Here is a 24,759-nt window from a genome sequence, read left to right as displayed (position 1 = left end):
TGTTTGCTAGTGAATTATAAAATGGGCAGATTGCAAATTGTCATCCAGTGAAGGGAATCTTGTCCTCTACCCCACTACATCATTGGTGGAGCAAAGTTGCCAGGTTTTTCTGAACTTCAAATGCTATCCTTTATCAACAGCATTTCATTTTCTTCTACATTGTTTGCATTTGCTGTGATTGTGCATAATGAAATCAATAGTAAATATACATAAAGATAATGAAAATCATAAGGAAGGCCATTTACCTGTGTTGTAATGCTTTGTGCAGTAGCCAAGCTCATTCTCCTCTTTTAGTATAAACTGCGGCAACGTTAAACCATCAGCGACTTGCACGGGGCTATTGCTCATCCATTCAAATATAAGGTCATTCATTGTGTATCCAACTAGGATAAACAAACCACAGATGATTAGATTGTAAATTGAAGACACATCAATGTCTCATGAAAAAGAAAAACAAGCATTTTCTCTTCGTTTGGAGAGGGCAAAGAACTGAACACTAAGCCGGGTCCAATTATTGCCCTTTATTTGGAAGAAAAGCTGAATGATTTGCATTATGTAAAGGTTTTATAAAATGCTTATTATAACACAAGATAACTGCTTTCTGCTTCTTTATTCTCTGGAAAAAATATCACTGACATGTTTGGCCCATAGACATCAACCTACCCTATTTTTTTATAACACTTGCATTCAATTTTCTCTGATAAGTTGGCAGAAAAATGTATTCTGCCTATAATTTTGCCATGATTGGGTGGTATTTACAATTAAAATCCTAAGGGTTACTTCAAGTTGGTGTGTTATAGTAATATGTAGTACAATATGGGTTACCGCAGTTCATGATAACTCACATACCGTGGTGCCATTCACTGTTGCAGAGTATAGTAGCAGCTAATGCACCACAGCACACCACAACACACATGCCAGGCATTGTGCGTGCTGTGTTGGAAAAAGGCACATGTTCAATTTTGCCTTAAGGTGCACTGCCAGTCCATTCAAAAAACAGTGCACCGCATACACAGTAATGTGTTGTATTAACACAATGCACACTATGCCCTTGTACAGCTTTTTTTATCTAGGCGTTAAAATAAAAAAGTAATACTCACCCGATCCTCAGAGCCAGCTTGCTCGTACACCAGTACCTGAAACCTCTCTCCCCCTCCACTGCAGTGGTCTAAAGTCCCGTGAATCATCTCATCCAATACACAGTGTATAGGACATGTCTGGAGTTCTGCTTCAAAGGCAACCATGTGGTTACTCAGCTCTAGCACCTCATTTGTTATGGACCTTTTATTTATATCGTGCCAACATTATCTTCAGCTGTTTACAGTGATGTATAGAACTTTTTGCAATAGTTGGCCCTGCAAGTATAGCTGTAGTGTAACTACTAAGTGTGCAGGATGTGAATTCCAATAATCTATGTAACTGTCAGAGGAAAGAACAGAAAGACCTTACCAAAAAAAAAGTGAATTTCTCTATATTATTGGTATTCAAAAACCACCTAACATAACTACTCACAAGGCCCTAATAGATATACTGTATATCTATGGTGTTATATTTATCTCTGTAAGGGATCAATAAAGATCCCCCCAACTGGGAAACTTTCATGTTGTTATATAGTTTTGTCTGTGACTGCCTATAGATATCTACATTTGACTATGGGAACTTCAGTACCAACAACCATACAGTAGTTTTAACCTTCCCTGTTGATCACAATGGATACATAATATAATTACATATAGCAAGGTAATCATTTGATTATTTTCTACAGTTATTAACAGTATAACATCTATTAAAATGTAGACTCAGTTTAGGGAAGTTTTCTGTACATACAATTTTTACATAATTGTAAAAAAAAATTTAAAAGGCAATTTTTGTGGAATTTTCATAAATTATAAATGATCTTTAAAAGCCTCCTCATTAGGATGCAATGATGCCAAAGCAACCTCGTCAGCAGACAGCATGGAAATGAGTAAAGGAAATGTTGGGCCTTTTAAATACATTCATTAAAGGTGACATTTAATTTGTCCCAGGTTTTATCTGGTATGATGAAATGTTATAAAGAAAAAGGCATCTTATAATAATTTTGCTGCAGAAAGCAGATTAGGCTGGTGGCTATGGCAGAATTACTTAAAAGTTAATGATTAGAACAGAATTTCTTAATTTGTATATCACAGTTCCTGTATGGCCTGGTTTCCAAGGCAACACTGATTCTCTCAATGGATTCAGATAACTCAAAACTCAACTTTCCCACACGAGACAAATACTGCTTTTCCTTTATGTTAGAGAACAGTTTTGGAAAAACAATTTTGTGAAACACTTACAGCTCTCCAACTGCATTGCACATGTCTGTACATCCATAGGGAAATTCTTCAAATCCATTGGACAGGACAACGTTAATGTCAGTCTATAACAAATTAAGAGGAACATTCAGTTTTTTCATTTCCACAATTAACTATTTTATCAAGTACAATGAAATGACATATATTCTATGAAACTCCTTGTGAATACAACCTTATTGTGTTTATTTCTACAAAACCATGTTGACACATGCCTACTATGCATTGCTTGCTAATCCCTAGTGTAACAGAGTAGAGACTGCTCATATACAACTGCTGCACAAGGACATGCAGTGGCTGGACTTACAGAGTGATTTAAGCTATATCTCCAAGCTATACTGTAACAGGAAGTCAGGAGCCAGGCAAACATTATATGACCAACAATTTGTAGGCATCTGACCATCACTTCTATATGAATTTGGGTAAATTTGTTGGGTGAAAGAATTGGCTTACAATCAGTATTATCATTTAACCCAAAGGAGTTCAACAGGGTTATGATCAGGGCTCTGTGCACGTCACTTCAGTTCCTTCACACCAAAGAAGTCAGGCAATGTAAATCTGGCTTGGTGCACAGGGGCAGTCACAGTTTTGGATATTTATCAGATGAGATGGTCAAGTTTCCACAAAATGTTGGCCATATAGTGTAACTTATCCCAGGAACCTATGAGCGGAGGAGCTTTCAGTTCTGCAGAGTAAGATTGGGTGTGTTGCGGGGGGGGGCTTTGTATTTGAGCCTGCAACTAACTATTCAAGAGGATGTTGACTCACATGGGCCATAGGGATTCAGTTATTGGGTCAATTAGTGGCCTTTGCTGTAGAGCTGTGCCTGAAGGATGATCTGTATCTGTGCTGGGTGCATCAGTTAAAAGATTGCAAGCTGCTCTGGGTGACTCGAGTAATCACTTAGGACTTGGCATACTGTGTTATCAGACGAATTGGGATATGCAGCTCAGCAAACTGAAATTGATTTACAATTGAAAAACCTAAGCAGTAATGTATCAGAGACAAAAATAGTGTAAACATCATGAAATATGCCAACAATTCATAACCACGTGATGAAACATGATGAAATGTGTGCCTCAATACAACCTAATGGGTGCAAGCGATATGCCTCTCACCGGTCAGCAAAGGTTTTTGCAACTTTCAACACAGAAAACCACTGTAAACTATTCTTTAAGAACCAGGTCACATGGACAATTTTCTTATTCAAAAAGTTCCAGTTTCTCTGGTTACTGAATCTGTAAATATAATCTATTTTTATGATTTTAAAACTTCTAAAACTGTAAAATAATAGCGTTATTATTACATTATACACAGTGTTGTGCTATGAATGGATGATTAACTTGGCTACATACAAGTTTCATCTCTCATTGGGATTACTAATTGATTAAGGTAAATATTGCTGGCATGTTTCAGAATGCATGCTAATTTGGCTTGCATAATTTATAGACTTATGATGATTTATATAAATATAAATCATCAGTTACTTAGCCATTGATTTTATAACAGTAGCATGAAATGCAAAGCTCATTATTAGTGTGCTGTAGTATGATACAGAGACACTTTTTTTTAATCACAGTGCATTGTCACTGATCTGTAGGCAAGAAAGAGGAATCTTTACAGTATTTTGTCCAGTTTATAAAAACTAAAGAAAAGGAATCCTGCAGGGAGACCAATCAGGGGGTGGCTATTTTCTAACCTCTTCTGGTGCATATTCTATAATACAGTAACAAAAATAATGTGATGGCAAGCTTGAAGAAATGTGAAAAAATTACTTTAAAAGAAGCATTAAAATGCTGTTTGCTGGGCTATATCTAGCTTCAATACTTTCTCAGTCACTGACCTGGAACAAGCATGCACATTTGAAAGTCACAGTGAAGTCAAAATTCCTGCATATTTGATTAGGTCTGTGAAACCTATTCCATTTTCTTTCACTACAGGTTTAATTTAAGCTAAACTCAACAGCGACGTGCAGTAACTTCGCTGCTGAGTAAGGCATTCTCCCTACCCGACCTAGCCCCGCACACAGCTCTCTGATGCCCTGCCCCCAGCCCACCTTGCACACAGCCCGCTGATGCCCTGCCCCCATCCCGTTTGCCAAGCTATGTGTTGAGGAGAAAGGGAGGAGACAAGGAGGAGCCTCCCTGTCCCTCACTTGCTCGTCACTGGTGAGGCATCGAGCTCGATGTCCTAAGTTTTTTTTCTCTTTATTTTGATTGAACTGCTTGGACCCATGGCGCTTTGCCATTGGTCCATGCCATCCACAGAGCTCAAGCCTCTAATACAGAGTAGAGGCTGTTGCAGCTCTTGCCTCACTATGTTAGGTTACACAAGCAGTGGGGAAGCCCAATGCTGTGTAACCTAACTTAGCTGTCAAAAGCTGGATGCAGCAGCGTCTGTAATTAACAGGCAGCACTCCATCCATGGCAGGTCACAGAGCGGGGAGGCTTTCTTAAAGCTGAGAGCATTTTCCTCTATATATTAGGTGAGGTCTGCCTCACCTGCCTCCCCTGACCGCACGTCCCTGCTCTACAATGATATGCACTCACTGAAAGTAACTGTGCTTTTCTTTTATGCACGGTGCATAGTGATATAATAAATTTAATTATGTTATTTCATATGTTTTATCTTTATTGCACGTGTTTTTAAGTCTTTTTAAAAATACAGTATGGTTGTGGTATAATATATACATTATTTACAGGGAAGCAGCCATATTTGTTTGTTACATGTTCATAAGCCCAAGGCCCCTTTCACATAGTTTGATCAAGTTTTATGTATGAAAAGAGTCCGCAGGTGTCTGTGCTGGTCTTAACAATCAGACTCCAGATATCATTGTCTTAGGGGCCTACTTATAAAGATCTGGGGCACACTCATCACACAACAGCGGATCCTTATGGACTCATATATGTGGCAGCCTGGAGTTAAAGTGACATTAAACCCTCAGATTTTTTTTACATAAAACAATACTGTAATGTGTGCCTTACTGTAATCCATGGTTGTTTCCCTTCTCTTTGCTGCTCTTCCTTTTAAATCTGTATCTCTTCTCATGCTAGGGCAGAACTTCTGTTTTGCAGCAGACTGCCTTGTCTCTGAAATGGATACATGGGGGTTGATTTACTAACCTTTTAAACACACCACGAACGTGTATACACCTCTGTAGTGTGTTCCCTCCCAGCATGATCTATGGGAGGAATCGAAACACCTTTGTAGTGTGTACACACCCAGCAGGTGTGTTGTGCAAAGCCCTGCAATGAATTGCAAGGTAATGTGGTGTAAATTAGCTCTATGTTATGTTGCTTGCGTTGATGAATGCAGGAATGTAAATGCATGAGCTAACCATTTTTGTCTAAACTGTGAAGCAGCATTATATATGCATCATGTGCATGATTTTTCCATATATGGCATTAGTGGAAATATGCTTTTAGAGACTTTTTGGTTGATAAATACGTTTTGCTGTGTGAAAATCACACACACCTGGTGTGTGTGTGTTTAGGTTAGTAAATCACCCTAATGGTGTCTGTGTGAAGGTTCACAACCTGAGCCAGCACTACAGGAAGAGGCACTCAGCTGCAAAGGGAAGTTCTCCCCAAGCATGAGAAGAGATACAGATTTAAAAGGAAGAGCAGCATAGAGAAGGGAAACTACCATGGATTACAGTAAGGCACACATTACAGTATTGGTTTATGTTAAAGGGTTTATTGTCACTTTAAGCCTCATCCACCGTACTGCCACATATATATGTTTTGCCAGCTGGAAGAGGTTAAGCTTTTGGGGCCGGTCCGAATCTCTTCACTTTAGTAACAGCTGGTCAGCGCTACTGGTGTGCGGCCACAGTTTATACCTTTCTTTAAGGAAACTACCACCTTGGCTCCTGGGTCTCAGGGCTCCACCACTCTTCAACTGAGGGGCAAGGCCTATCTGTCCCTAACAAGTGGGTAGTGTGTTGGTGCACAATTACCTCAGGCAAAGGACCTCACTGTCATGTGGAAAGTGGGTCTATATAGCCTCTGTGTTTCCAGGATGGCCCCTGGAATCTCGAGATAACTCTGTATTCAATTGGACACAATTATTAGCTTCCTACAAGCCTACAATGCCATGCAGTGTATTCTCCGTTAACACTACAAAGACCTTTCACAGGAGGATAGGAATAATGTTTTAAGGTCATATGACAGGTTTCTTCAAACAGCATATTTTTTCCCATGCATTAGAATAAATAGGGCTTTCTTGCTCCAGAGTTGCACTATGAAAACCACGTTTATAAAGAATGCAGCAGAGCTTCATAAATGTGTAAGAGACGCTTTTCATAGAAAAGTGAAATGTCTGAAGCTGCTTTATAAGTGGTGTCCTTAGTGCAGGTAAAAAAAAAAAAATAGAAGAACATGTAGAACATGTTAGTAAGAAGAGTAGAAAAAGAAAATTCCAAAATCACAATACATTTCAATCTGATGTTCAGTGACACATCAGCATAGCTTTATTTACAAAGGGAAAGCTTACAAGCAGTCTGTCAAACCATTACATTAGATAGAATGGTATTTCTAGCCAAAGTGACATCAAATGCCATTTCCCTGAGAAATAGAAGCCAGTTGGGTGCCATTGTGAAATGAACTGAATAATGCACTTGACATTTTCCCAAGTTAAAAATTCTGAAAACTTATGCAAAACGGTGTTCACAGCTGTACTTTGGAGTGCAACAATATTCTGACAGACATCAGGCACAAGATTTCACATTTCAAAAGAAAAACAAATGTATCCCTTACTTTACAATGCTGCAGCTTTAAACAGCCGACAATGGTTAATGACTAAAACACATGCCAGGGTTTAGATGCAAATAAAGAATCATGTTTTTAAATATATAATTTTATGTTTAATTCTAAACTTTGAATTTGCTAGCAAACCGGGGGAGGCATGGGCTGAGGAGCATGGATACATGTGTCCCTTGGTCCATCACTAATGAGATATGTTGGGATGGTGGACCTTCGTGGAGCTTTGTCACCATTCAGACACTGAACAGTGTGTGACCCGCAGTCAGTGCTCATGCTGAGCATTGTATAGCCACATGCTCCCTGTCTAGACCTGCAATCACAGAGTCTAGCAGAGGGAGTTTTTCCAGCACCAACTGCCTACGTGACTTTGAGGTGTTGTGACCAAATGAGATAGTTGCAAAGAAGGGGGATGCTGCAAGATGTGAAAAGGTGTTCCACAATAAACCATGTCCTTTAGGAACACCCACCTTTCACCATGCCCACCAAGCAATGAGGCACGGTGGCACACTTTGCATGATACATTTTCTTTAACACACAAAAATCTGTCCCTACCATTAAAAGGCCAGTTAGCTGTGCTTGTCCCCTAGACAAATGGTGCGCAAACCCTACGAAAGACACAATATAAGAAAGCTAGTGCTTTTGTGGTGTAGTGCTGGGACACCATATGTATGGAGTTTGTATGTTCTCCAGCATTTACATCATTCCCTTCTTAAAATTCAAATGCATATTGGCTTCCACAAAAAAATTACCGTTTGGTGTGTGTGTGTTTCTATAACTGCGTTAGAGATAAGCTCTTTTGGTGGTAAGAACATGTGGGTTGTGGGCTGCGGGCTCTGTAAATCCCTGTAGAATTTGTTGTTGTTATAAAAATTAAGCAAATTAATGCACAATATGCACCTGCACCAAAGTTGTTTAAATTTGTAATGCTGGAAAAACTTCATGTTTTATCCTTCATTTCTGCAAGAAATGTGATCAAGACAAGCATTGCTTGCAACGGTCCAGGCATTATAGGAGTTGAAGAGGACCTAGGCCGAGGTTTAAGGTAAAACTGCCTGCAGAACTACAGACCTCAGATGCAGATACATTGATTTTATTTTTACCACAAGAATGAAGGACTTTGTTTACATCTTGCTTCAATATGGCGGTCTGGTTAAAAGAACAGTTAATTTGCTATCCCAGGCATAGAGAATAATGCCTAAGCTTTTAGACATGTGACCAACACTTCAGGGAGCCAAAAGCAACTTTCTCCAGGAAAGGTATGCACTTCAGAATTAAAGCCCAACTCCAGAGTGGTGAGACTGAAGATTGCTGAAGAGAAGTTGAGTTTTGCAGCAAAAGCGGCTATTTTAGTTTTAACAGATTTAAACAAGGGATGGGCTATTTATTTTTTTATTGTTATTTAAAAGTGCAGTTGGACTTTAAAGTAAACCTGTACACAGATCATGCACACTTAAGTATTTGCATATTTCACTTTAAGACAAGCCCTCATTTATCTCTGAATCTATAGGCCTTGTAGAGAAATCCATTTTCAAAGTACATAAGACAGGCAGAGAAATGTTTTTCTTTTTTTCTGTGGAGAGCAGATGTTGTCAGCCTATTAGCCCTCTAATTCAAACAACCAGCAAATGTTCCTAAGTTCTTAGAAACCATCTCAAACCCAACATTGGAGTCTTTGTTGTGATCTTTGAAAATCTTCGAGAATTATTAACTTCACATTAAAAGCAATTAGAGAGTTGAGAAAGGCATTTTTTTACAGCTTGTTAAAATATATAAATAGTTTAATGTCTATAGTCTGTATACATGTGCACTTTAAGCTCTGCTTCAGCAATTTTTCATCATGTGTACAGAATTGTCTGGGATTGTGACCTGTTCATTTTAAATATTAGTATTTCATATCCTTTGATTACAAATTACACATTCCTTGGTATTAGCATTTTTGGTAAATGTTACAAAACAAATGGTAAAAAGCTGAATGCCTATTAATATGTATTGCGGCACTTTCTAGCTAGCTGCCCACATGGTATGCTATGACTGCTTGTTTGTTGCCCACGTACACTCAAAATTTCAAATATGTTGGGCAGATATTGTAACGATTGACCATTTGTTGCCTATGTATTATAAGAACTGCTTCATATTGTCATGTTTTCCCATTTATTGTCAACTATCTACAGATGACTCATGGCAGCAAGTAAAGTTTAAAAAAAATAGGTGTAGGTAATAGGACAGAGCAAGGTCAGGTAATGTGAAAATAAAGCAGATAGCTACTTAAATATGTGGAGAAATGAAGAGCATGTGATAAATATGTAGGTAGAAAATGTATAAAATTCAAAATTAGGTATAGATGCACTCATGGGCCTTGCAGCGAAGACAGGCTAAAGCAACATCATTTTATTATCAATGTTTTCACAGAGCTTAGTCTGATCAAGACCTTGATCAAGACATCTTGATAAGGACAGATTGAGCTCCATCAAAATGTTGACAATAAAATGCTGTTGCTTTGACGTATCTCCGTTGTAAGACCTGTGAATGTCTCTATACCTATTTTGGAAATTGTATGGATATTTTTTGCGGATGAGCACCTAGGCATTTACTTCACAAGTAGAGTGTGGTGGCTACCCTTGGAATTTTTGGGTAGAAAATGTAGATAGGAAATCTACATTATTATCCAGCTGACCAAATAAACACTTTAGCTTACCTGATACTGTACAGCAAATTTCCGTTTTTAAAAATCCTCAACAATTTGTTGTCCGTTGTGACATCATGGAAGTTTGCCCCCTTTTCATTAGCAAAGAACAAATCTGGTTTCCAAATCGAATCCAACATAGAAGGATCCAAATCTAAGGAGTCATCAGGGTATTCACTGTAAGACAGTCTGGGGTCATTCCACTGCTGCCTCAAAAAAATGTTAACTCGGTAATCCTAGAAAAGTGTTGAATAAAGAATTAATATTATGGCTAAGGCTTTGTCACGTGTGGCACTTTAACTTCATCACTGCCAGTGACCCCTGCACTGCAATAGGCTAAACATGCAGGTGTCTCTGGATGTAAAGTAGTTACATATGGAATGGTAGTGGAAGATGTTAGATACTCTTTCAGGAATAGCCTCTTCCAGACTATGTATGGTCCACAAAACAAATATTTAGACTTTCAAATTAAATATAAAGCAGCAAATCATTCTCTGCATAGCTGCAAATGCTCTTGAACTAAGCTCCACTAACCTTTCTTTTTTGCGTTAGATGGGCTTTCAAAGAAAAGCAGATATTCCTTGTTTGTAACTACTCCGTGTAATAACACAGGCACCCATTTTGCATATGGCAACTTTTTATATGTTTGGATTAGTATGACAAGCATGTTATACAGCAGCAAAATGCATTTTTTTCGCTGGACTGGAGTATGCTAAGCACTGTACAGAACAACAGGATGAAGGTTCCTCCTCTGCTGGAAAAGGTATTGTAGATGTTGGTGAAGGGTGAATGTTTTGCTGAATTCAGTAAACTATACTTCGAACTATAATTGGGGTTTAGCACCAGGAATTCTCAGAACGAATATCTAGTGTAGTGGACCATAATAACCATGAACATCAGTAATGAACAGTATTATTAATTAGTTAAGATGTTCTAAGATGATGTCAAAATACATAAAAAGAATCTTTAAACATTGCGGGAACTGATGTTTTTGTCCCCCTTATTGTCTGAATGTTTTAAATGAAGCAAAGGCAGAAGCTATTCTTGTTTTATTGTTTTTGTTTTCCAAACCTGAAGAGTATCTCCCTCTCTTCACAATGTGAATATAATTTAGTTTAACACTGATGCTGCATTTGCAAATGCCACAGCACAACATACCCTAATAGTCTGCATCTCAGCATTGCACAATAAACAACCATAATTAATTTGATGCAAACAAATTATGCTTTGCGGTTTTGGGAACAATGGTGTTGCAATGAGTTGATGGGTTTTTAAATGTCCTCCATATGCCATATGATATATAGATCAGTGAATAATAGACGCTGTTATCCTAGTAATGTCACAACAGTTCAGTCAAATCACTGTATCCCTTTTCCCTGATCCTAGGCTGGGAGAGTGCAGTCTTCCATGAACTCTATACCAGAATGAGGATTCCTCATTGTTTAGGTTCAAAATGATTGCTGTGTCCATATGGGATTTCTGGCTTGAAGAATCTGTATGTTTGAATAATGAATCTGTTTTTAAATGGTTCTTAAATTCCAGGTAAACAGCTAAATACACAATTAAATACATATATGGGAACTGTTTTACCCAGGGGCGTCCCGAGGCTGGGTGACACCCGGAGCGGTAACCGAGTGTCACCCCACCGAGACGTCACCACGCGCGTGCGTGATGATGTCGTCGCGCACGCGTGGCAGTATTCTGATACCTGCCAGCGGCCATCTTGGTGATGGAGGCCGACAGAGAGAGGAGGGGACAGTCACCTGGTGGGATAAGATATGCCGCCGGGTCCCCTCCTCTCTCCTGATACTGTTGGGCGTTCGGTCCATGACCGAGCGCCCGACTTTTCAGAGGGGGGGGGGGGTGACTGTGAGTCATTTTGGTGTCACCCCTCCAATGGTGTCACCCGGGTGCGGGCACCCCCCTTGTGACGCCACTGGTTTTACCTTATATAGGAACTGTTTCAGCAAGGACTAAAGATTAATATAAAAGGATACAAATGATTAGCTCTTTAAATATATAAGAAAAGCAGCTTTTGCTGCTATGTTGGACTTCAACCAAGAGCTGTCCAATGCAGTACTTTTTCCCATCATTAGATGTCTTCAACCTGACAGCCAGCATCATTCAACTCCTCCAAGGCCAGGCTGTTATGAACCTGCCCAGCCTGTGATCGGATAGTCAGCATGCTAGACAACAGCACATGAACTGAGTGGCTCCTTGCTCTGCTTCTTCTTTTCATACTCAAACCTGTTTGTACAGGGGGCTTATACCAGGTCAAACTCAGGTACTTAAACTACTTTCTTTTAAAAAATACATTTAATAATATATTAATGAAAACAGAGCTTCATTAACTTGTGTCTTGTGTTCAACCTAAAAAGTGAAATGAAAATCACCTGTCTGAAAGATCAGTAAACCCACAGATATAGATTTCTGCCCTAATGATCAGTGAGGCTGTCCATCACAACATAGGACTAATACAGAGGCCCAAGAGAGTGGAATAGAGAAGGCCAAGACCAACTTTTACAGCATAAATCAAGATTTGCATATAGCTTAATTTGCATTATCTCTGAGCTACTGATCATTTTTATGTGTGGTCAGTGGAGGACCCCCCCCCCCCCCCCCCAAAAAAAAACACAAACACAGCGCTCGGCCGGTTTTCACTTTCTATCCTCCCCACTGGGACACAGAGCAGCGCCCAGCGGGGAGGAAAGAAATCAGGGATGCGTGGCTCTATCGGCAGAAAAATTTCATTATTGCTCTCACTGCGACGTTCGAGGCGATATGTAACATGTGCAGCACAATTGTCGTTTTCCGCATGTAGGCGCTCCAACATGTGTGTATCTGGGGACGGGGGACTTATACATTTTTTTCCCCATTTTTTTTATTTTTTATGTTACTTTAATTTTTAAACACTTTTTTTGTACACTAACCCTATTGGTATTACATAGGGGACTAACAAGCACCCTGTGTAATAGCAGATAGGGTGTGACAGGTCCTCTTTATGGAGGCATGAGGGGTCTTTTAGACCCCTCATGTCACCTAGAGACCTCAAACAAGCTGAGGAAGCCGAGATCTGCTTTCCCAGCTTCTTGTCCTGGCTCTAAGAGCCAGAGACTGTGTACAGTGACACCAGAAGTGATGTAATACACAGCACTTCCGCGTCCAGTAATTGGAGGAGAGATCAGCGGCTGGAAGCGGCTGAATCTCTCTCTGATCATTGCGGGGAGCCCCACCGACCTAGTGGCCGCTGCGGTGGGGTTTGGTACCACACGGTGCAAACGATCCAGCCGCTGTTCAGACACCAGATCGATTGTAAGTTACACAGCAATCGCCTGCTGTTACAAGCAGTACCAAGAGCACGGCTGTCGGAGCAGCTGTGTTCTTGTTTTACCCACTTCTGCAGACCGCTGTCTATAGACGTACTGCGGCCCGGAAGTGGTTAAAGTGACATTAAAGTCAATTTTTCCCCCTCCCCCCAATGTAAATGCCAGCACTTACCTTAACTGATGTCTCCTAATCCGATCTTCTTTCCTGATGTTTTCATCTGTCCCTCCAGCGGTGCGGCGGGTCTCCGATCCAGCGCTGACTCCTCTGTCCTTGCTGGCACTTCCTGTCCCACGGGGTCTGCATGCGGGTGCACGCGTCCATAGACTTACCTTGTGTCTCTCCTCGTCTCCCGGACGAAAATCCGAACTGCTCATGTGCCCGCCCCAAGATGCTTTGCAGCCGCCTGAGCAGTTTCGGATTTTTGGACGGGAGCACGCGGCAAAGACGGGGTAAGTTTAAACCGCTGTTAAAGCGTGGTTTTTTTTCAACTTTTTGCATATATCTACTGCTTGCTACCCTCATATATATGCAAACAAGCCAGAGGGTTTAATAACCCTTTAATACTCACCTGATCCCTGGAACGACCGACAAGCGCAGCGTCCCGACTCTCACGCTGTCATTATATGAATACAGATCGTGCCGGTTACTATTTAAACCGGCACACTGTGTGCAGCTTCTGCGAAGATACGCTATTAGCGTAGCGGGGAAGCCTGCTGCGCATTTTGCATGCACCGGCGATAGTTCTGCCACTGTGTGTGGCTTTCAATAAAGGTAAACCCTTCACACACATTTTTCATCCGCTATGTTTGCTTCTGACAAGTTTATTCCAAGGAGTATTTCAGGAAAATAGTAAGGTCTCCACCTTTTGCAATCTCTATGCATATAATAGAGGGGCCATAGACGGAGAACCATAGCAAATCTATAGCTAAAACCTTTTTTTTTTTGTGATAGTGTAAGGAAGGGTTAAACCTCTGTCAGTGTTTTTGCTATCTGTGTCCCTTTTGGGATATAATACTTCACTTTTTCTCCTGTAGACACAACAGGAATTGAAAGGAATATCCCCAAAGTTGTTACCAGAACAAGTGTCCATATTGGAAGATACATTATATTGCCAAAAGTATTGGGACACCTGCCTTTACATGCACATGAACGTTAATGGCATCCCAGTCTTAGTCTGTAGGGTTCAATATTGAGTTGGCCCACCGTTTGCCGCTATAACAGCTTCTTCTGGGAAGGCTGTCTACAAGGTTTAGGAGTGTGTCTCTGGGAATGTTTGACCATTCTTCCAGAAACACATTGGTACTGATGTTGGATGAGAAGCCCTGGCTTGCAGTCTCCGCTCTAATTCATCCCAAAGGTGTTCTATCGGGTTGAGATCAGGACTCTGTGTAGGCCAGTCAAGTTCTTCCACCCCAAACTCGCTCATCCATGTTTTTTTATAGACCTTGCTTTGTGCACTGTTGCGCAGTCATGTTGGAACAGGAAGGGGCCATCCCCAAACTGTTCCCACAAAGTTGGGAGTATGAAATTGTCCAAAATGTCTTGGTATGCTGATGGCTTAAGAGTTCCCTTCACTGGAACTAAGGGGCCAAGCCCAAACTCTTGAAAAACAACCCCACACCATAATCCCCCCTCCACCAAACTTTACACTTGGCACAATGTAGTCAGGCAAGAACCGTTCTCCTGGCAACCGCCAATCTCAGACACGTCCATCGCATTGCCAGACAGAGAAGCGGGATTCATCACTCCAGAGAACATGTTTCCACTTCTCTAGAGTTCAGTGGCGGCGTGCTTTACACCACTGCATCAAACGCTTTGCATTGCACTTGGTGATGTAAGGCTTGGATGCAGCTGCTCGGCCATGGAAACCCATTCCATGAAGCTCTCTACTCACTGTTGTTGTTCCAATCTGAAGACCACTTGAAGTTTGGAGGTCTATAGCTATTGACTCTGCAGGTAGTTGGCAACTTCTGTGCACTGTGCGCTTCAGCATGCGCTCACCCCACTCTGTCATTCTACATGGTCTACCACTTTGTGGCTGAGTTTCTGTTGTTCCCAATTGCTTCCACTTTGTTATAATACCACTAACAGTTGACAGTGGAATATTTAGTAGCAAGGAAACTTCATGGAACACCTGAATCCAATGATTTGGAGGGGTGTCCCAATACTTTTGGCAATATAGTGTAGCTCTTCACTTCCTGTTCTAGTGACTGCTCCAAATTTTGAATTGTCCTTCAATTTCAACATAGCTACCAGTTGCCTCTGATTTGGAGGGTCTCTTCCTCTCTTGGATCCAAACCCCCTCTGTTCTTCTTTTCTTCTCTTTTTGGCATAATGTATGGACCTCTAAAAAAACTCACTATTTATTAACTTAAAGTGTTTAATTGCATAAAAACTAAACTTTTTATGTAATAAATGAAGTTTATAGGGTTTTATAGGGTTAATTAATAGGGTTTTAACTAACCAGTTTTAAGGAATTCATTATTTTTGGTCCATGTAACCAGGGGCACAGCGGGGTTGTGTCTTATGTCTACATACTTTCTCTTTCAAATCAAGGTGTCTCTCTTTGCCATCCTCTAAAAATGGGAGGCATGCTTTCATACCCAGTGACAATGGCTACCCTGACAAATAGAGAGGGTGAATGTCCTCATAGGGAACACAAAAAGTGTTTTGGGTCTAGATACAATTTGAGCTTGACATTTTGAAGGTGGGGGCCTACCTACTTCTTGGAGGAAGAATACAGTACTTATATATTTTCTGTAATTTCCATTGCATAACAACTCTGAAAATGCCCCCACATCCTCTGGTACTAGATTTACAAATCATCTGTATGGATTGTTGTAGAATGTCACTGAAATTCCGGATGTAATTTCAGAGGAAAGCAGCAATTTGTTTGAATCTGTGTGTGGTGCTCGGATTCTTGTTTGTGTCTTCCTTTCCCCACAGCGACAGATTAGTTGTGTAATTTAGACTGTCTGTCACCATGCGCAGAGCCATGTTTCATACAGGAAGTGCACAGAGAAACCTGTAATCAGACACAGCCAGCTGATATATTTTTGCGCAGTGTTGGCAAACTATACATTACAGTTAGAAATGCTGCTCAGAACTGCAGCAAAACACATGTATTTATTATATTCTTCAGTGGCTTATATTATGTATACATTGGACTCAGACTGGGAGTGGGACTGGAAGTGGGGCATCACTGAGAGCCAATCAGGTGAGGTTCATGCACATTTTCTTGCAAAGAAAAAACTAATAGAAAGAGAGAGCAGAGATAACAGAGAAAATAGCTCATCAGTCTTCTGCTGCTTGCTCCTTTCCTATCCAATCACAGGCTGGAAACAGGGAACTGTCAAGAGAAAAGAACTCATCAGCCTGCTGCTGCTCCTTTTCTACCCAATCACAGGCTGGAAACAGGGAACTGTCAAGAAAAAAGAACTCATTAGCCTGCTGCTGCTCCTTTTCTACCCAATCACAGGCTGGAAACAGGGAACTGTCAACAATATATTCCCTAATTGCAGAAGAGAAGTTGGTGTCATTCCCGTAGGTGTGCTGTTTGTCAGGACTGTGTGAATCCAAGGACTGAATTGATAGCAATGTGAATCAATTGAAGGGTAAAACAGCTTCCTTTAATGTATTTATTATCAGGGCTATTCATAAAAGAATGAAGAGTTTGGAGAAGGCAGGAGACGTGAACAATCTAGGCCAATATAGCTGAACTGGAAAAATTCTCCAATTCAGCTCACTTTCCAGTTCAGCGATGTTGTCCTAGATTGTTCACTTCTCCTGCCTTCTCCAAACTCTTCACCCCATTTTGTGAATAACCCTGTATGTGGATTTAGATGTTGCCTGGTGTTTACCTTTAAGAGGGAAGTTAGCAACTGTGCCTGTGTAGAGGATTAACTTAAAGTACATTGGTTATGAGAAAATTATGGGGGCTGCCATTGCTGATCTCTCCTTTTGAGGATGTTAGTTCCCTTGCTGCCATGCTAATACTTTGGCTTCAATTGTTTCTAAGTCACTGACCTGGAAGAAGCAGAGTGATAGGCACTCTTATAATTTTCCGACACTCATTTACAGCATGGTGATTCCGGGTCTGTAACTCAAAACTATTTAAACTGGAGAATTAGGGAACTAGCATTTCCAGAAATAAGCCAGCATTTGTTCACCCCTGTAAGTATCTTAGGTGTACTTCAATTCAGATACATGAACCATTTATATGAATAAATCGTTTTATACATGTATGTATCATTAATGTAAAGATTATGTTAGAACATTCTTAAATTAGCAAAAGCTATAACATAAATATATATCATTAAAGAGTAATTCTAAATTTTTGTGAAGAACATTGATATACTAGGCTGAGTTACTAAGGAAGATGAAAATATTCACACAATAAATTGTGTAAATATTTATGTCAATCATCATGCAGATGTGAATCCAACAACAGATTCAAAACCTAACTCCAGCTAAAATATTTTTTTATTGCTGTTTAAAGGCCTACGACAGCTTTGTGAATAACCTCCTTAGCCTCTAGTCAGCTCTAGTATAAACCATTAAACCTAGTTGAAACATTGGGATAAAGTAAAGGTAATTTGTTATTGTAATTAGTGTTGTGTTGTCATTTTTCTTTTATTCGAATTAAACCTTTCAGTCTAAACAGAATACAAATAGTAGTTTAGTAATCTAATAAAGAAATACATTATCATCTACTTTTTTGTTCTGTTGGAGTCTAAAATAAAGAAACAGTGCACCTCAAATTTTACTCAAAGTCCCAACATTGTGAATCCTGTGTCCTGACACAACTCAGCATTAAAGGAGAACTATGAGGTGAGTGCTTTTCACTCACCTCATAGTTCTAGCCGACCTGTGACAATGAGACTGTCACAGGTCGGCTCAGTAGATCGGGAGGTGAGCGAACACACACCGGGTTCGCTCGCCTCTCGATCCTGTCACGGCTCTCTGCCGTGACAGGGGGAGGGGCTGGATTCCCCTCTCCCCGCTCCGATCTGCCAGCGCTGACTGGCGGAACGGACGGGGGAGGGGGCGGGTACAGCTGGCTCTGCCTCTAGATAGGCAGAGCCAGCTGTCACTCACGCAGCTGGGCGGATCCCGTCATCTAAGTCGTGATCCGCTCCGGCTGCGGCATCTCAGTATACCGCGAGTTGTAGCTCGCATATACTGAGCTTAGGGTAACGGGAGGACGCTAGTTTGTGTCCTCCCGTTACCCTAAGGAGAACTATGGGGGAAAACACTGACCCCATAGTTCTCCTTTAAGAGTTCCTGACTATACTGTTCTCTGCTCTAGGCTTCAACATTTAAATAACAGGAATCTACGGTAATTTCTATTTTTTCTGGTGATTGTTTAATAATGGGATCATCATTACAGTATATGTGCCTTAATTCAATCTGCTCTGCAACACTGTGATCAACTTTTATGTGTAACAGATTCAAATTAAAGCACAGCTAAGCTTAAAACCATTTTTTTTGGGTTAAGCATAATAGCATAGGGATGGTAAAAAAAAAAACCCTTTACATTTTTTTTCTTTTTTTGCTATCTCTGTCCCAATTGTCCATAGACAAAAGAGGAAGTCAGATAAAATATGTCTAAAGTAAGGCAAATCCAAAACAAGTGTCCCCTGTGGATGATTTCTGTTATGGTTCTGCTGACAGCTCAACATTTTGCTGACACCAGTACAAAAATAAATGGTGAATCTCACCAGGAGGACACAGGCAGCAATAAAAAAAGAGAGGTTTGAAACCTACCCTGCTCTATCCAAAGCTAAAAAAAGATTAAATCTACCCAACTGTCTAAGATAGGATTTTTCTCACATTGGAGAGATATCCTCTCACTTTATCTTGTGTCTATGGAAACTGGAGGTAATTCTCCACAATGGGACATAGATGGAAAAACAACTGACAAAACTACTAACTATCCCCTACTTTCCAAATCTATAAGAAATGGACTTTAAATACACTGGACTGCGGTTTTGCGTATTATTTATTAAATCACCCTCAAGTGAGGAAGACTAGGACATAATATTGGAAAAGGTCATTGTCCATATTTGTCAACCAATAAAAAAAATAGGCCAAATCACTATGTTATTTCTAAAATAAATCTAATATAACATCCATATATACAACTTTTAGATGTTTTGTTGAAATATTTAGATATAATAAAGCTTCACTTTTATTCAAAAGGCGTAGTCCGTACAAAAAAATGACATTGCACAGTGCCAAACATTTGCATTTGTTTTTTTTAAATAATATACATGTAAAGCAAGAAACAACCCAAAATATCAAACAAATCAACTGTGTCTGTAATATGATAATATCTCAGTTCTTTGATACCCAGAAAGCAGGATGTGTCTGGAATGGTAACAAAAGACTGATTCCTTTACTTCAGACACAATTTCATCAATATGCTAGATCTCTGTGCATGTGCAAGTGCATTTTTTTCTCATATGGAGGCAGTAATGATTATTGACATGTGCACAGGTATGTTCTGCAATATACAGCGAAATGCGATGAGAGGACCAGCAATGTAGTAATGCAAGCGTAGTAAGCGTGAACATTTTTTTCTCATTGAACAGCATTCTGCAAAGATGATGACATGTTTTCTCTTTACTCGACTGCTTTGAGTTAATGTAAATTATAATTTTACACATATTTTAAATAGCTCCTTGATTTTTTTTTGTAAATGTTACGTTTTCGTTGTTTTTATTAAAAAGGACCAACAAAGCGAAAATTCTGGTTAGATCGTTTAAAATTAAAGAGATATTAAAAATATATACAGATGTATTCATAAAATGTTTAGGAACCTGTCTTAAATTTTAGCTTATAAAAAGGATGTGAGAAATTAAATTTTGCTAGTTCCGTTGACATACAATAGCTTAAAACACAAAAATGTTTTAATCGCTGCTTACATTTTTAAGTGTGTTTTCTTGCTTAAAATTCCTCCCTAGCTTTCCCTCTATGTAATGTTAAGGAGGGGGCTGTGGGAAGCTATGTTTACCTGTGTGTACTATTCCGGCAGATCTCATTATCAGTTTTAAACCAGATTTGAACACTGTCTTAACAAAGGGTTAATAACTTAGAGGCATTGTATGTTAACAAGAAAAACCTCAGTCTACCCTTCAGTTTGACTCTCTAGTTTCCCTTTTAAACTGTGAATGGTAACACAAACATATAGGGGTCATGATATAATAAAGCTTCACTTTTATTCAAAAGGCGTAGTCCGTACAAAAAAATGACATTGCACAGTGCCAAACATTTGCATTTGTTTTTTTTAAATAATATACATGTAAAGCAAGAAACAACCCAAAATATCAAACAAATCAACTGTGTCTGTAATATGATAATATCTCAGTTCTTTGATACCCAGAAAGCAGGATGTGTCTGGAATGGTAACAAAAGACTGATTCCTTTACTTCAGACACAATTTCATCAATATGCTAGATCTCTGTGCATGTGCAAGTGCATTTTTTTCTCATATGGAGGCAGTAATGATTATTGACATGTGCACAGGTATGTTCTGCAATATACAGCGAAATGCGATGAGAGGACCAGCAATGTAGTAATGCAAGCGTAGTAAGCGTGAACATTTTTTTCTCATTGAACAGCATTCTGCAAAGATGATGACATGTTTTCTCTTTACTCGACTGCTTTGAGTTAATGTAAATTATAATTTTACACATATTTTAAATAGCTCCTTGATTTTTTTTTGTAAATGTTACGTTTTCGTTGTTTTTATTAAAAAGGACCAACAAAGCGAAAATTCTGGTTAGATCGTTTAAAATTAAAGAGATATTAAAAATATATACAGATGTATTCATAAAATGTTTAGGAACCTGTCTTAAATTTTAGCTTATAAAAAGGATGTGAGAAATTAAATTTTGCTAGTTCCGTTGACATACAATAGCTTAAAACACAAAAATGTTTTAATCGCTGCTTACATTTTTAAGTGTGTTTTCTTGCTTAAAATTCCTCCCTAGCTTTCCCTCTATGTAATGTTAAGGAGGGGGCTGTGGGAAGCTATGTTTACCTGTGTGTACTATTCCGGCAGATCTCATTATCAGTTTTAAACCAGATTTGAACACTGTCTTAACAAAGGGTTAATAACTTAGAGGCATTGTATGTTAACAAGAAAAACCTCAGTCTACCCTTCAGTTTGACTCTCTAGTTTCCCTTTTAAACTGTGAATGGTAACACAAACATATAGGGGTCAATTCACAAAGCTGCCGAAGGATCTAGCTGTAGCTTCGGCTGATCCTTCGGCTAGCTTCGACCCCAGGACCCCTTCAGTTCAGTAGAACCGAAGGGCTGCTGTATGGGCTATTCACTATAGCCCGTACAGCTCCTGAAGTTGGTCGAGGGGCTCAGTCGAGCCGAAGGCATATGCTGAACGCTGGCTGAACGGACGGCCATTGGCTGGCCGACAGCCTGATACTGACTTCTTGGCACTCACGGCTGGCTCCAGCCACTTGCACAGACAGATCAGCGTCCCTGATTACAAGGTAACCAGGGACGCTGATCTCCAGACAGCCCAACTCTCCCGAGATAGATAGCAGCTCCCGGCCCCCCGGGAGAGAAACACTTTCTCACGGAAAGTTTTACTCTGCTCGATCGAGCACAGTAAACCTTTCCCTGCTCTGTTGTCTTTTTTTTTCTTCTGACATCGGAGCCGTTGGCTGCCGCCTGAATAAAAAAAAACAGCTTAGGAATGCTGTCACTGCTAGCTCTGACCAATCGTTTTCTATTTTATTGTTTCTACTTTTCTAACTGTTTTTCTATTCTGCTCGGTACCACGGAGGTACCGAGCAGAATAGCCCGAGCCAAATGCTGCTCGGCGGCATTCGGCTATTCACTCACTGCTGTTCGGCATCTATGAGAATAGGCCGAACAGCAGCGAGTAGCCTGCCAGAGGTTCGGCTCAGCCGATCCAGGTTTTGGATCGGCTGAGTCGGACTCCTTCTGCACTTCGGGTCGGCCTAACATGCTAAGCATGTTTGGCTGACCCAAAGCCAGCGGCAGCAAGCCTATGTACGGCTGATTTTAGCCGGTGTACGGCTTAAATCAGCCGTACAAGCCTGAAGTGAATAGCCGAACAGCGTTCGGCTCACTTCGGGTCGCTTATTCACTCGGCTGCCTACAGCAGCTTTGTGAATAGACCCCATAGTGTGGGTTTTCTCAAATTTGACTGCAAAAGTGGAACTACACTTTAAAACTTTACTATAGACAAAGGTCAAGAACCTCAGAGAATCACAGCAAATGAACAGGAATCACCAGCACTCAGTGGAAAATATTCAAACAATAAAGTCCATTTAATCGGACAAATCATCATGCATGTTGCAATATTTATAACTGACGTTTCGGGGCCACACAAGGACCCTTCATTAGGGCAACAATGTAACACAAATAGAGTGAGAATCAGAGAATCACGTTAATCTTACAATGGTTACTGCAGATTATGGGGATTAATCAATGTATTCATTTTTTAATAATGATATTTAGGAAGAATTTTTGGAGGTATTGATGTTAATTGGATTTAATGGTTGTAGTATGTTTTTTGGTTTTTGTGGATTTATAGTTCTTAAATTTATATGTATCACATTTTCCCCAATAGTTTCCTTTGGTGGTTGGTACAAGTTTTAATGAGTAAATTGTTTCTCCTGGGTTCACATCAGTGCTTGAAGTCTGGAATTGATCTTCATCAAAATGGTAGCATTTTAGGGCTTTTTTAAAGACAGAAGATTTAAAGGTGCACAATTAATAGACTAGAACACACGATTTTTTATCAGAGCTGTGGATATAAATATGTTAAATTAATACCTTTCTTTTATGAAAGCCTAATTTTTAGATTTAATGGTCCTTTAAGTAATAAAAGTATGTTATGCATTTAAATTAATTGATTTAGTACAGAGCTCCAGTATTCATAGACTTTTTGAAGATATTGTTGCTTCTGTTTTAATTCATGTCTATATTTTTTGTATTAAATTTGACTACTGCATCTAATTCCATCATATAGAAACACCTGCATTCCAACCCCATCTTGTGTGCAACTGTGGGAACCTTTGCTTTAAAATATCCTGCAATTCAATCAACTTTTAGGAAAAAGATTTTTTTCTATTCCACTTAGGCTAATTGTTTGGAGCAAGCTCCGATTCATTGCATAGGTGTGAAAATTACTTTTTTAGTAAAACACAAGAGTCATTAGGGTTGACTTACTAAGGGAATACAAAATTATAATTTTGCAAAGCAAATGTTTTTTTAGCTTAGTATATATGAGTAAAGCTATGTTCACTTCAGTTGCTTCACCTTCTTCAATAAGGATATATTTTTAAACGAGTGGATATGACACTCAACAAATATTCGCTGCAGGTGAATCTTCCTGGTGCATGTATTTTACATTACAGGGAATGATTAATAACCTATAAATGTTTGGTGAATGTCACATTAACAGTTTCAGAATTGTCTACGTTAATAAATCAACTCCATAAGCACTTGCACTGCGATACCGGGAATGTCCTGTAGTTGACACTACTTTTTTTTTAAATCTGATATTTTCATTTCTGGTCCTGAAGTGTATGTAAACGCAAAATGTAAAAAAAAATGCAGTATATCTCTGCAATACATGAACATTTCCCCATGTTTTATCCTTTTAAAGACCCTGCAAGTACAGAAAATAGCAGTTGATCTGCCAGAAATGCATTCAGGTCTTACGTTCTTTCATGTGCTGACAACACACAGCTTTTTTGTGGACTGAGAGGTGTCAGCTCTCAGTGTATTTTGCTAAACTACTTAACCACTCCCAATCCCAAATCTCCACAACATAAAGGTTAGTCATTTTGAGGCCCAAGATAATAACTCGGAAGTTTGACATAACACAGGAAATGTGCTGTTTTTTTGTTTTTTTGCGCTTATCAAACAAATACCGTATATACTCGAGTATAAGCTGCCCCGAATATAAGCCGAGGTACCTAATTTTACCAAAAAAAAACTGGGAAAAAGTATTGACCCGAATATAAGCCGAGGGTGGGAAATGAGGCAGCTAATGGTAGATAGATACCAATAAAATTACATTAATATTTATTTTAAAAAAAAATAACCTAGCTCTGTAAGTGGAAAAGGGGGTACAGGGCTACATATCATGTACTACGGATCATTTAACCCATTCATATTAGCAGAGGATAATTGTAAATCTATTGTTCAGTGCACTCTATATGTAGTATATAGTACATGTACATATAGAGTGCCTGCAACAATACATTTACAATGATCCTCTGCTAACATGAATGGGTTAAATGATCCATAGTACAGGGCTACATACAGATCATTTGATACATTCATGTTAGTATAATTGTAAATGTATTGTCTGCACTGTATTAGCAGTATATACTCTATATAGAGTATATACTGCTAATACAGTGCAGACAATACATAATTGGTTACTGTAATAAATCCCCCCAAATCTCCCCTCACTTACTGTGATTCACTGGGCCGAAGCAGGGACGAGTCAGTGGCGCGCTGGTCCAGTGGGAGGAGCTCCAGGTGGGGTCCTAATTTAGCTGACTAGAGGTGCCTGCCCGATAATTACAACCCCACCTGGAGCTCCTTTTGTCTGACCAGCGCGCCGCTGACACATCCCTGCTCC

At 39.6% G+C, this 24,759-nt stretch overlaps 1 protein-coding gene across 2 annotated transcripts in view; it reads right to left on the bottom strand.

Moving 5' to 3' along the window:
• GLRA2 (glycine receptor alpha 2) overlaps nucleotides 1-24,759 on the bottom strand; it is a 136,482-nt gene that overhangs the window by 85,542 nt on the left and 26,181 nt on the right. For both annotated transcript variants that reach the window (XM_018569015.1, XM_018569016.1), the window contains exons 4-6: nucleotides 9,792-10,015; nucleotides 2,319-2,401; nucleotides 246-383 (exon numbers count right to left, since the gene is read on the bottom strand). In XM_018569015.1, coding sequence (XP_018424517.1) covers nucleotides 246-383; nucleotides 2,319-2,401; nucleotides 9,792-10,015 — 445 coding nt within the window. The remainder of the gene's footprint in view (nucleotides 1-245; nucleotides 384-2,318; nucleotides 2,402-9,791; nucleotides 10,016-24,759) is intronic.

The sequence above is a fragment of the Nanorana parkeri genome, unplaced genomic scaffold (assembly GCF_000935625.1).
Source record: "Nanorana parkeri isolate BGI_ZX_2015 unplaced genomic scaffold, ASM93562v1 scaffold1274, whole genome shotgun sequence".
Lineage (NCBI taxonomy): Eukaryota > Metazoa > Chordata > Amphibia > Anura > Dicroglossidae > Nanorana > Nanorana parkeri.
The sequence above is the reverse complement of the archived record's forward strand: the minus strand, read 5'-3'. Positions and strand labels throughout refer to the sequence as shown.